The following is a 12,276-nucleotide window of genomic DNA, read 5'->3' on the forward strand; positions in this document are numbered from 1 at the left end:
GTGTTAAGTATACTTTATTTTGTCACTATTCCATGTGAGCACACTACATACTCCTAACCTGCGTATAATTGGTATGTAGAATGAAGTTGGGACACAACTACAGTCTTTCTCAGTGAATGGAGTTTGCTTAGTTGCCATCACATATGAACTTTCAAGTCTTTTGAGATTTACTTTTTTAAGAATATTTTGGTCAAACTACTTTTTCCAATGTCAAGAACGAACCTTCACTTTCAATACCATCTGTGGTTAAAACATGATCAACTATTTGATTGACAGGTATTGTGATAACTGATGGTCTGCTTCAGGTCAAAGCATTGTCAGTCATATCCACATAAAATAAAAGAGATAGCTAATAGGATCTTAGCCCACAGAATTACAATCCGACTAAGATCCTCTTTGCCTTAAGTCACATTGGGGTAACGGTATTCAGGCCCGAACACTATGTCGCAACTAACATAAAATACAACCTCCAACATACAACACATGAAACCGGAATCAAGGAACAAGTCAAAGTTCACTTTGAGAAGTGCATGTCTGAATGTGAGGTTAAAAGGTGTGTGTGACTTATATAGAAGATGAGCTGTAGAACAATAAACTTCTCATTATAATATGTATACCTCTGCAGTGCACAACACACAATTTAAACTTCTTCTTTCTTAAGTTCTAGTCTAGAAGTATCAACACTAAGAAATTTTTTTTTATGGTTGTATTGAAATGCAGAGGTTTCTTCTGGCACTTGTCAGTATTTACAACATGCTAATGTATAACTTCCATTCTGGGCTCACACATATATGTGGAAAAGGGAATGTAGCACTGAATGCATTTTTAGCTTGTCCCATCCTCTGTGTTGTTGTGCAGTGTTTGCCTGTGTGTACCTGTGCGTGTTTATGATGGATGTGTGTAGGGCCGGACGATTAATCAAAAATGTATCGACATCAAAATTTAGAAGCTGTTATCGACGTATTTTTCCCATGACGATAATTCCGATAATTTATTATGTTGCTAGGCCTACTTTCTCCTTAAAAACATTCTACCGCCTGTGTAGTCACGTGACTTCGCCCGGACCAGTCAGACGCATGGAAAGCATAATGGAGGATAACTCAAACACCGAGTCCGAGTCAACTGAGCAACTTGTGCCCAAAAAACCCGCAGTGTCCGTCTTCTGGACACATTATGGCTTCAGAAAAGATGATTTATTTGATATGATATGATTGATTCATTTATTGTTATTGAGGTAAAATGTGCAATTAATCATGATTTTGATTTTAGGTCATATCTTGCAGCCCTGTGTGTGTGTAATGTGTGTGTGTGTGCGTGCGTGCGTGTGTGCGTGCGTGCGTGCGTCCTGTTTCCCCCTGGCCGACCTTCTCCTGTAACGTGACTGCAGAGAGAGGCTGGCTAAATGAGACATGCATAATTAAGGCTTTCACTATAACACTGCGGCGGTTTCTTTTTTTTTTTTTTTTACTCCTGTCACTTTGCTGCAGAATGAAGGAATAAAAAGGGAAATTGAGAGAAGCAGTGAATTCAAACACTAGTTTTCATACTCTGTCAGCTTCGATGTGAGATTTATGAAGAAATCACAAGCCAAACCACACTTATTTGCCCACACATAGCGCATGTGGTCAAACATTTATGTTGCAAGTTCTAAGTGGGTGTTTTTGGCGGGGATCTTCACTTTACATTTAGTGACATGAGCCATAACCTAGTTGCAAATACTTTGAAAAAAAGTATAATACTATACATTAAAATGGGTTTAAAGGTAAAATTGTAACCTTGAGATTATTGACATATGATACTGTTAACTTGGGTTTAATCGAAACTATTTGTGATCATTTATAATGATTTAACAAGGAATCTGTGTGTGTGTATTTTTGCTTTGTCCTAGGAGTACTATTGAAGAGGCCTATGCCAGGTCTATGACCAAACTTGCCAAATCAGCTGGCAACTTTTCTCAGCTTGGGTGAGTGTAAACAGCTTTCTAGTTCTCTGCAGTAAAGACCAGTATGAATGAATGTAAGAGGGTCTTCCTGTGTTCTAGCCTCTAAAGTGTCATCTTTTATCCCAGGACTTTTGCTCCAGTTTGGGATGTGTTCAAGACCTCAACTGAAAAGCTGGCCAGCTGTCACATGGAGCTAGTGAGGAAACTACAGGAACTTATAAAAGACGTTCAGAAGTATGTGGAAGAGCAGGCCAAAGCACACAAAAAGGTATGGAGATGGAAAATAAGGAAATTGTAACATTCAAGTTCTCAAATGTTAAATGTTGTCTCAACAAAATCAACCGCGCAAACATTTTTCTGAATTATAATACAAGGTAAAATAAAAATAAAATAAAGAGAAACAAGGAGGTTTTGTATTTTAGATTTTTTTTTTTTTTATACTTGGTGCTCCACACACATTGCGGTCAGAACCAAAAAAGGTATACTCTGAGTTAGGGCTGGGTGATATGGTCAAAATCTTTGATCCCAATATGTCAATAACGATATTATTCACGATATAGCTTGATATCTGGTAATTCAAGAAAGAAATAGTCTATATGAAACAACCACATGCTAAAGCCTATTTTTCTACTCATGTGTGAAATAAATACTTGACAAATGAAAGGTACAGTTATTTCATTTGTGTATTTGTTATTTCAGAGTATTTTCTCATTTTATTAAGAACTTCAGTGGAAAATGAACATAACATGCAAGGATCAGAACGTAAATCGTCATCCAAATGACATAAATATTGCTTCAACCAGTTTTGGCTACTGTTTTTTTACCATAACAATAGAAACAATGTAGAAAAATACATACAACAGACATTTTTATATCCTTTTGATGGCACAGATCGTCATATCGCGCAGCCCTACTCCGAGTCTGTCACGCCATCCCTTGAACTGTTTTTCTTTAGCTCCCTGCTCTAGTTTTGCCACAAGTTTATCTTTATTGAGGATAATAAACTGTTTAAATATAGACCTATTCTCACCTCTTTTTTTTCCTGTTAAGAATTGTTTTACAATGTAGTTATTGTCCCTAGAGTAAAATAAGTTGACTGTATAGACTTGAAGTCAACCCTCCACAAGATAAGGAAATAGTTTAATAGTTGATCCCATCCTGAGAAAATGTCACGTGCAGTGTTTTTCTATGAAGCATTTATTTTTACACCTCACTCCTCTATCTCTCCTCTGCTGAGACACACCATCAGCTCATATCTCATGCATGAAGCCACGGGACCCAAAGTAAAATAGGAGGTCAGAATCAGTTGTGTTTGTGCTTTCAGCATGACAAAAAGGCTGTCACAGTGTCTCTCTGTCACTTCTCTGCACTCCCTGTTTCTCTCCGCTTTGTGTTTCTTGGCTTACTTGCAGATACAGTGCATACTGTAGTTAAGCGGTGTGAATAACACAAAATAAACACCCATCTTGGAGCGGGTGCTCAGAATCTGTACTTAATTTCTTTTGCTCACTCCACTGATGTTTACATTATACCATAAATGTGTCAAAATGAGTAACAAAGTTCAGGTTCAGTGATGATGATGAGTAAAACAAACGCCCAGCTTACCCTGTGGCCACTTTCATTACCCCTAAATTATATTTCTTTTTTTATGTCCTTCAAGTAAGTCAATGTGAAGAGCTATACAGATGGAACAAATGCGGTCTATTAAGAACAAATGCAGAGCCTTATACATGTTGAACAGCCACTATATAGCTTAAACTGCTCCCTGCTGTACTGTGCAACAGTTCTGTGCCACATTCTGGAGAATGAAACTGAGGGACTGCAATAGTGTTTTACTAGTGCAATAAAGGACCTCTGTCTACACTGAAATCGTGTCTGTTGTTTCATCATTAAGTCATAATAAACAAGGGGATCCCAGGACAAGTGTTTACTGTGTATTATGTCAGTTTCTATCTATACCAGAATCAACTCCGTAGTTATTAGAGCAATGGGTGACACTTGGACAAATTATTCAGCCAGTTGTTAGCTGAGTTACTTTATCAGTAATTTGTGTGTTGTTAGACAAAAGAAGAGGTGGCGTCCACTCTGGAGGCCGTACAGAACATCCAGACCACCTCTCAGGCTCTGCAGAAGTCCAAGGAGATCTACAATGCCAAAACTGTGGAGCAGGAGCGCCTCCGCAAAGAGGGGGCCACCCAGAGAGATGTGGACAAGGTGGGAGTTCACATTCGCACATACACACACCCACATAGTCATGGTATGGTAATAAGGCATGATGAAGTGCCTTAACACTGTAGTCTATACAGAAACGTTAACCCCAAAAGCTTCTTGGCTTCAGATGTAAAGTGGAGCTCGGTTTCCTTGCTGATTTGTCAATTGATCTGGGAAAACAGAGGGCAATTGTATATAGCACATAAACTGATGATAGCCATGTATCTGTCTGTTTATATTTTGCAGGCTGGGGTGAAAGCCAAAAAAGCCACAGAGACCTACAAGTCATATGTGGAGAAATATGCCGCAGCTAAGTCAGAGTTTGAACAGAAGATGACAGAAACTGCACAGGTATTGTAATAACTGATGTTCTCTCTTCTGTGTGGATGTGCTTTAATGAAATATGTGCTCACAAGCTGTCTAGTGTCTGTCTCTGTGTTATGCAACACTTTCATTGTGTAATCTGTTAGTCCCATGTGTGTGTGTGTGTGGGTGTGTGTTTGTTCCACGTTTCTAGCCCTGTATCATCTCCAGATTGTGTTTTTTCCTCTGTAACGGAATCGTTGTGGAAAGCCCTGATTGGATCCATCTGAAGGACTGATTAGATAAACTCCAAATTAAAATCGGATCAACAGAACTTGGCCTCCATATCCTCCTGCACCGCAGCAGCTCCGCCACCAGAAATGGTTCCAGTTAGCCTAGCGTTTTTGTTTTCCCCCTAGAAAAAGCAGAGTTGCAGCCCTGCTTCCCCGGGATCACAGTCTACGGCTCATCTCAAACGCAGCACATGTGGACATGAGTTATAAACACCGAACACATGTGCTCTCTGACATCATTGGGGCTCCTACATGTGTTTTCTCTTTGTCCGAGTGTGTCTGTGGGTGGGTGGGTGTGTCTGTGTGTGAGCATATGCTAGCTGTTATCGTGGTGAATGACAAAAGTACAGTCTTATTTGTGTCCATGTCTCTGTAGTGTAGATGCAGGAGTGAATGGCTCTTTATCTGTGTGTGGTTAGATCTTCCTCTGCATCCTCGCTTTGATTTTACAGTTCATGATTATTTATACCCATTCTCCTTGGTTAACCCCAGAAGCCCAGAGTCAGACTTAAATGGAAGTAAATACTAGCATTTAAAGTTGTGATCTACACCATACTACTGTGTGTGTGTGTGTGTGTGTGTGTGTGTGTGTGTGTGTGTGTGTGTGTGTGTGTGTGTGTGTGGACCATAGACCACCCAAACAGACACACAGGAAGTGGCTGGGGCAGAATAAGGAAGTGGAGTTTCCTAGGCTGCATTTTGTCCTTAAGTTATTTTTGTTTTCATGTCTGTTTAATGATACTGTCTCCACGATGCAGATTTGTTTGCATGCATTTAATGTCAAGTGATTTGTTGCATCGCTGTGCCATAACTACCCTCGCCCTCTGTTACAGAAATTCCAAGACATTGAAGAAAACCACATTCTCCACTTGAAGGAGATCATTCAGTCATACTCGCAGTCTGTCGACGAAACACACATTCAAATAGGAGAGGTGAGTGTGGACACATACACACTCGTACATACTCTCAAAAATTCCTTTGGGTGGAGTAGGTGTCTTGTTGACCTGAGGCTCTGCTCATTGGGTTCACTGTGTGTCATATCAATTAGTGTCGTCTTTGATCTCGCTAATCGTTTAACTGAGAACCAGGAAATGGTCCATTCAGCCTTTTATGCCAAGCAATTAAAAACTGATCAAAACTCCCTCTCAGCCTATCTAAAACACCTCCAGAAGTCCAAACACTTGCCAAATCCAGTATCTGATAGTTAGAAGTGCTACACAGGCTTGTCTGTTCCTGGAATAGAATAGAGTGTGTTTAGATTTGAGAAAATGGCATCACATTCACACAAATCCAATTGTGAAGGCTTTCAAACATCGTTTACAATTAAATTAATCAGTATTTAACGTTAACCAGAGATTTCTTTTCATTTATTTATTCAGCAGTCATACTTACCAGCTCCACACATAATAACTCATGACTAACTACAATCTGCTGCTCTGTTCTCATTAATCTGAAGCTGCTCTGTACTGATGCTGCTACAGTTGTCTTATTGCCTATAGAGGGCGACACAGCTCCACCAAGAGTATCCCAGTCCAGCTTGTGCAGCAAGTTGGAAAGAACGTGGAGCGACAGGCTACCGCAGGTTATTCAGCCACACAGTTCCTGCTCCTTAGCAGGAGATGGGCAGTGCTGCTGCCTGTTGCTGAGCCAAGTTAAAATACTGCCTGAAGTGGTCTGTCTTTCCAGACGAGAAAAACCAGAGTAGACTAAGAAAATAGTGATTTGGTGATACATGCTCTTCAAACCAGGTTGTGAGGGACCTTAGGAATTTTAATATCACACAACGCTGAGGCAGGAGGGAGGAGGGAGGAGGAAGAGAGCAGGGCGAAGGAGGCTGGGACCATCTCTGCAACATTTTGCTTAGTCACTGAGCCCACAGACATTCGTGCTGACAAGCAAACACACAGACAGAATCATTTATTTGCATATACTTGCAGTTAAAATATGGAATATTGTGAGTGCTGTTTTTTTTTTTTGCTAGACACACACACTGATGACATACAGCCCTTCTGCTGTGTGGTTTGGAATCAGTTTATTAACATTTGTGCTACCTTTTTGTTTAACCCTTTATTTTCTTGAGCAAGTAACAGTGTGGATATTAACCTTCAAAATACAATTATTGCATTTTGTCCAGCTGATGTATTTCTTCAATCATATTTTTTTTACCTAAATTAACCTTTTAATGACATATGGTCTGTATTCAATGAAACTGGCCATACAGTTTAAAGAGCCTAGCAATAAGTTAAACCCAAAACACACCTTGTCCAATCACTTTGACTTATGTTAAAGTACATTTACAAATGTATCGGTTGTACTCAGATGTGTAAGTGCTGTATATAAGAGTAGAGTGTTTAGTTGTGCCACACTAGAGACAAATAAAAGTAAACAAAACCTACCCTTATGAGGCTTTCAATGGTTGAATATGATATGTGTGCTAAGGGAGTGCAGATAAGCTGAAAGGAAACAAGTACATTACAATTTCTTTATCAAAGGAGGTCACTGAAATATTATCACGCTCTAACATTACAATATACACTGGCTCAAACATTTTTGACTGTTTCTCTTAAACAGCCTAAATTCTTTTCCTTTTTGCAATGTATATTGATAAAGTTGTTTAGCTTGAATGATTTATATGAGTTATAAATTAAGCTTAATCCCATATGTTCCAACAAATTCACAAAATGAATATACAAAATGATGAATATATTATTTATTCTTGCCAGTAATGACTTACTAGCTAAGTTTCCATCCACTTGTCAATTGAATTATCTAAAGTTCGGTAAAAAAACTCATGCGAATAAAGCCGGTGAAAGTGTGTTTCCATCCAACGGCTTTAAAGCGAATAAAAACCTATGCGTAATGACGTCACATGCTGTTTTGCGATCAAATTGGTATATCGAATTGATTTTAGACATTTTAAGGTGTTTCCATTCATTTTCGCACTGAATCGCACAACACTCAAGCAAACATTTGCGAACACAGTTTTGCCAGACAAAATGGGTCGCGCCATCTATCAACAAATGATCAATATTGCACAAGTTGTAATAGTGCTTATGTGCCAGCTGATAGCGACATATCAAGCTATAATAAGAAAACAACGACGCTATCAACACATTGCTATGATGATGCAGATGCAGATGCACGTAAATGCCCGTCGACAACGGAGGCGGCCTGTGGTGTGGGAACGACAGCGCTCCAAACTGTTCTGGGAGATCGTGGTTCAGAGACACTTCACGGAAACCCTTTGGTTGAAGCATTTTCGGATGACCGAGACAACATTTGACCTGTTGTGTAATTTTTTTGGCCCGTCCCTTTCCCCAGATGTCGCAAGCTATCGCCCTCCGGTTCCAACCGAGAAGCGTATCGCCATTGCGCTCTACAAACTGGCTACATGCGCAGAGTACAGAGTGGTAGGCAAGTCAGCAAAACCACCGTGCACCGGTGTGTTTACACCGTGTGCAATGCCATACGAACGAGGATGATGCGAAGGTATAGATACCTACCTGGAGTGGATGAGGCGCATGATATCTCGCTGCGTAAGAGCTCACCTTGTGCCACAGGTGTATGGCGCAATAGACGGGACTCGCGTCCCGATTAGACCCCCTGCTGAAGGCTACAGGGACTTTGTCAATAGAAAGGGCTGGCCATCAATCGTACTACAGGCTGTGGTAGACGATCATTGCATCATAAGGGACATTTGTGTCGGCACTCCCGGTAATGCGTCTCCTTGTTTGTCCACTTACATCTGTCTTTGTTGACACCTGCCATGTGTGCAAACAGAGCGGAAATACTGGGCGGAAATGAACTAAAACTTCTTCTTCTTCGTTTTGTGGCGGGTTGCAACCATAAAATGACCTAAAACTTAATCGCAATTCATTATTTATTCGGCAAATAACATTTCCATCAGCATTTATCGCATAAGCCGTATATCAATCAAGATAAAATCCGATGAGACCGAACGTATTTCCTTTGAGTCAATATTCATGAAATTCAATCAAATTTTACCATGTTTACCAATGTTTCCATAAGGCATTTTTCATTTGATATCACTTAATTCGGATAAAAACGTGTGGATGGAAACATAGCTACTGTAAGATCCTGGAAAAAAATAAGTAGTCTTGATAGCACTTAAAGGGAAACTCCACCTTTATTGAAAGTCTGTCAAGGTCTGTTTACAGGTCTTGTGATGTACTGCTGCATATGTGAAAAGGTTGTGAATTGAACACAACTGGCAGTGTTCGTTGGTGAGGGACAATGTCCTTGTACTGTAGCTGCATTAACAACTTCTAAAGGATGGTCATAGCGCCTGCAAAGAGAGGCCTGCACATCTGGGCTGGGATAGCATGCAGCTCTGTGTGTGTTACACCCCCAGTGAAGCTCCTCGCTGGCAGGCGAATAGTAACAGTTGAGGACTCCACGTGGCTCACTTTATCAGAGGAGACATGACCGTCTACACTCCCACCAGGTCAACAGTGGAGTTAGTAGTGACTTTGACTGTTGTATAAGGGAATTGCTTTCCAAATAGTATAGACCAGTGTTGGGGCTGCTGTCAGTCCAGGGGTATTAAAATAGCAGAGACAAGTGATTGCAGTGCATGAGACCGAAGGTGTCACTAAAATCAAGAAGTAATCATGTCAACCTTACAGGTATTTTCAGACAAGGCTCATCCAGTATCAGCTCAGTGGGCATGAAGGATAAGAGGGTTAAAAAGGATGCGAGGGAGAAAGTGAGCAGTGTAAAGAAAGGAAAACACCATATATAGATATATTAAGTACAAATATGGGTAGAAAGAAGTCCAGAGTGTTGTTCAGAGAGCTTTAAACTTACATAGGGCAGGCGTGCGTGCGTGCATGTTAGGTTTGCGTGCTGTGTTTATATTTGTAAGTGAGCGTGGGTGTGTGGGGATCCCTTGAAGGCAGATCCATGTTCCGAGCATGTGGTCGAAAGTCTCTGTGGGGCAAGGTGTGTGTGTGTGTGTGTGTGTGTGTGTGTGTGTGTGTGTGTGTGTGTGTGTGTGTGTGTGTGTGTGTGTGTGTGTTAGGGCGAGCAGGGCACGCAGGTTGATGACATTACTGCCCTCTGCCATGGCAGCAGCACCTGACAGATCGCGTGTGCTGCACGGAGCATACTTCCTCACCACGGCAACCTCCCTGCCGCTTCCCCCCACAACATCCTCTCCTGCCAGGGCACAGAAGGCTAATGCACTCCACCTCGCCACAGGGGCCTGGGGGGCAGACACATATGTGTGCGTTTGCGTGTGTGTTTGTTTGATAGTGGAGCCACTCTGTGCTTACAGTATCACGCATATCTAAATGGTTTGTTGAGGTGGCTCAGTCAGCTGCTGTTCTTCATCCCCATGCCTATACATCACTTTCACTTCCCCCTCAGTAAACACACAAGCACACATGCACATCCAAAACAAACAAGCAAACAAACACTATCCTTCCTCTGATATTGCCCAAAGGGCATCAAAAGACCACAGTGCCAACAACAATGATTCAAGCTGACACAGTAGAATCACAGTAACCTACAGTTTGTCTCCACAGGCCATTACAAAATAAATGTTATGAACATCAACTAAAATCAAAGTAGCGTGAGTTACAGGGAGAACTAACAGCGACAGACGGCATATGTCTCCCCTCCTCTATATCATAAAACAAGTCACACCAAACAGTATGACATGACTGAAAACATAAAAGTCAACAACGATAACTGAACAATAATTTTAATGTCGGCTTACTGAATACTGAACTACAATTCCACCAGCTGGGGATGGGATTTTATATAATTTATATACTTATATATCAGTTACAAAGAGAAAGTTTTCACTATTTCACCAAAAAAAAAGCAAATACATTGGTGTGTACAGGATTACAGGATTCACTTAGTGCAGCTTTAAATTGTCCATAAACACATTATATTGCAGTTTTGAAACCTTTTTTATTTTTACTTTCATCTCACCAACATGGCTACAACTCCCTAACAAATGAAAACGTCTCAGTCTATAGTCAGGCTCAGAGCATGGCAAACTGCAGTACAATATTTACTATGTGTTGTTCCATCTCTGCTGATGAGTTTGAAAGTGGCTGTGCTTCCAGTACTGGGATATGTAGTTAATCTCACTTGGTTAAACACCTCTGTCAAGTGTTGAGTACTAGCAATCCTTACATTTTTCTGTAAGAGACTAAACCCCCAGTAAATGGCCCAAAATAAACTTTTTTATTAACTAATTGCAGTGAATATAGATGATGAATAAAACGAACAATTCACTGTGTATATTCTTAACCCCAACACTAAATTAATCAAAAAATCACCAGATTCAGCTACAGTTGAACATGTTTCCCCATGTGCTTTCTTCAACAAGTCTCTTAAGTACCAAGTGAAGGCAACTGTCAGTAAATGTGATTTATTGTTTTGGGTCTTGTAGGTCCAAAATGAATTTGTGAGGAACATTGAGAACACATCAGTGGAGAGCTTAATACAAAAACTGGCAGAGAGCAAAGGAACGGGCAAGGAGAGACCAGGTAAGCCACCAGAGTCCTGTATGTTTTATTCAAATAATAAATGTTTGTCTGTGTTGTGCGTAAATCAGTGAGTGGTCAGGGGAACGGGACTTCTGTTTGTTTCTGCGTTTTGGGGAGGGTAGGGGTGTATAGAGAGGGGCAATTAGAAGTAAGAGAAGGCCATCAGAGTCAATCATAGTAATCTGCTGTAAAGGTAGGCAGGCTTGGCATTCCAGTAAGCATGTGACACACAGGGGCTTTGCTGTGCTTGCAGACTAAGCAGGCAGAACCAACCTTTTCAGGAGGTCAGAGCTCAACAATGACTCTTGTGTAAACTTTGCCATGCCACAATAATCAAGGGATTACTCCTCAGACTCCTTTGGCTCTACCCACTCTCCTCTCTCTTTTTCACACACACACGCACACACACACGCAGGCACGCACACACACACGCACAGCTCATTCATTGATAGTTACTCTTGAAGTTAATATAGTTGGGTTTTTTTTCCAACTATTTTACTTTTACTGATATTAATCAGTGTGTAAAACTGAATCTGCATGTAAACAGTTTAAATCCCTGTCCCGTCCCGTGCTACATTACGTCAGGTTGCAGACACAAAGGGTTCACCTCTGCTGTGTTTGTGTGTACACAAATGGTGACCCCTGTGTCCAGACGTTGGTCCAAGGAGGGGTGGCCTTCATTTGTTTGGACAGCAGAATTAATTGAGGCTAAAAAAACGGTCAGAAAATTCCTCTTGTATCAAGCTGTTCATTAGGGATTGCGCAGCAGCCCCGGCCCTGTCAGAAAAATAACCTGTCTGTCCCCTGATTAAATAGCTGAACGGATGGCCGGTCCAGTGCCTTTAGAGAGAGAGAGAGGTTGAATAAACTTTCTATTGCGGAAACAATCCCAAAGTGACACGCTGCAAGGCAGGGGGGTTCGGAGTGTTCAACGATATCCAGCTGAGCTGTCAACTGGCGGTGGGCCAGACACGCAAACCCCCTCCGCCCCTCTACCACTCCC

General features: G+C 41.1%; 1 protein-coding gene across 6 annotated transcripts in view; it reads left to right on the plus strand.

Annotated features, from left to right (window-relative positions):
• Positions 1-12,276, plus strand: part of fcho2 (FCH and mu domain containing endocytic adaptor 2) — a 48,403-nt gene that overhangs the window by 13,712 nt on the left and 22,415 nt on the right. For all 6 annotated transcript variants that reach the window (XM_078272209.1, XM_078272210.1, XM_078272211.1 and 3 more), the window contains exons 3-8: positions 1,889-1,963; positions 2,069-2,210; positions 4,004-4,156; positions 4,400-4,504; positions 5,583-5,681; positions 11,177-11,273. In XM_078272209.1, coding sequence (XP_078128335.1) covers positions 1,889-1,963; positions 2,069-2,210; positions 4,004-4,156; positions 4,400-4,504; positions 5,583-5,681; positions 11,177-11,273 — 671 coding nt within the window. The remainder of the gene's footprint in view (positions 1-1,888; positions 1,964-2,068; positions 2,211-4,003; positions 4,157-4,399; positions 4,505-5,582; positions 5,682-11,176; positions 11,274-12,276) is intronic.

This window comes from Sander vitreus, chromosome 16, assembly GCF_031162955.1.
Source record: "Sander vitreus isolate 19-12246 chromosome 16, sanVit1, whole genome shotgun sequence".
Lineage (NCBI taxonomy): Eukaryota > Metazoa > Chordata > Actinopteri > Perciformes > Percidae > Sander > Sander vitreus.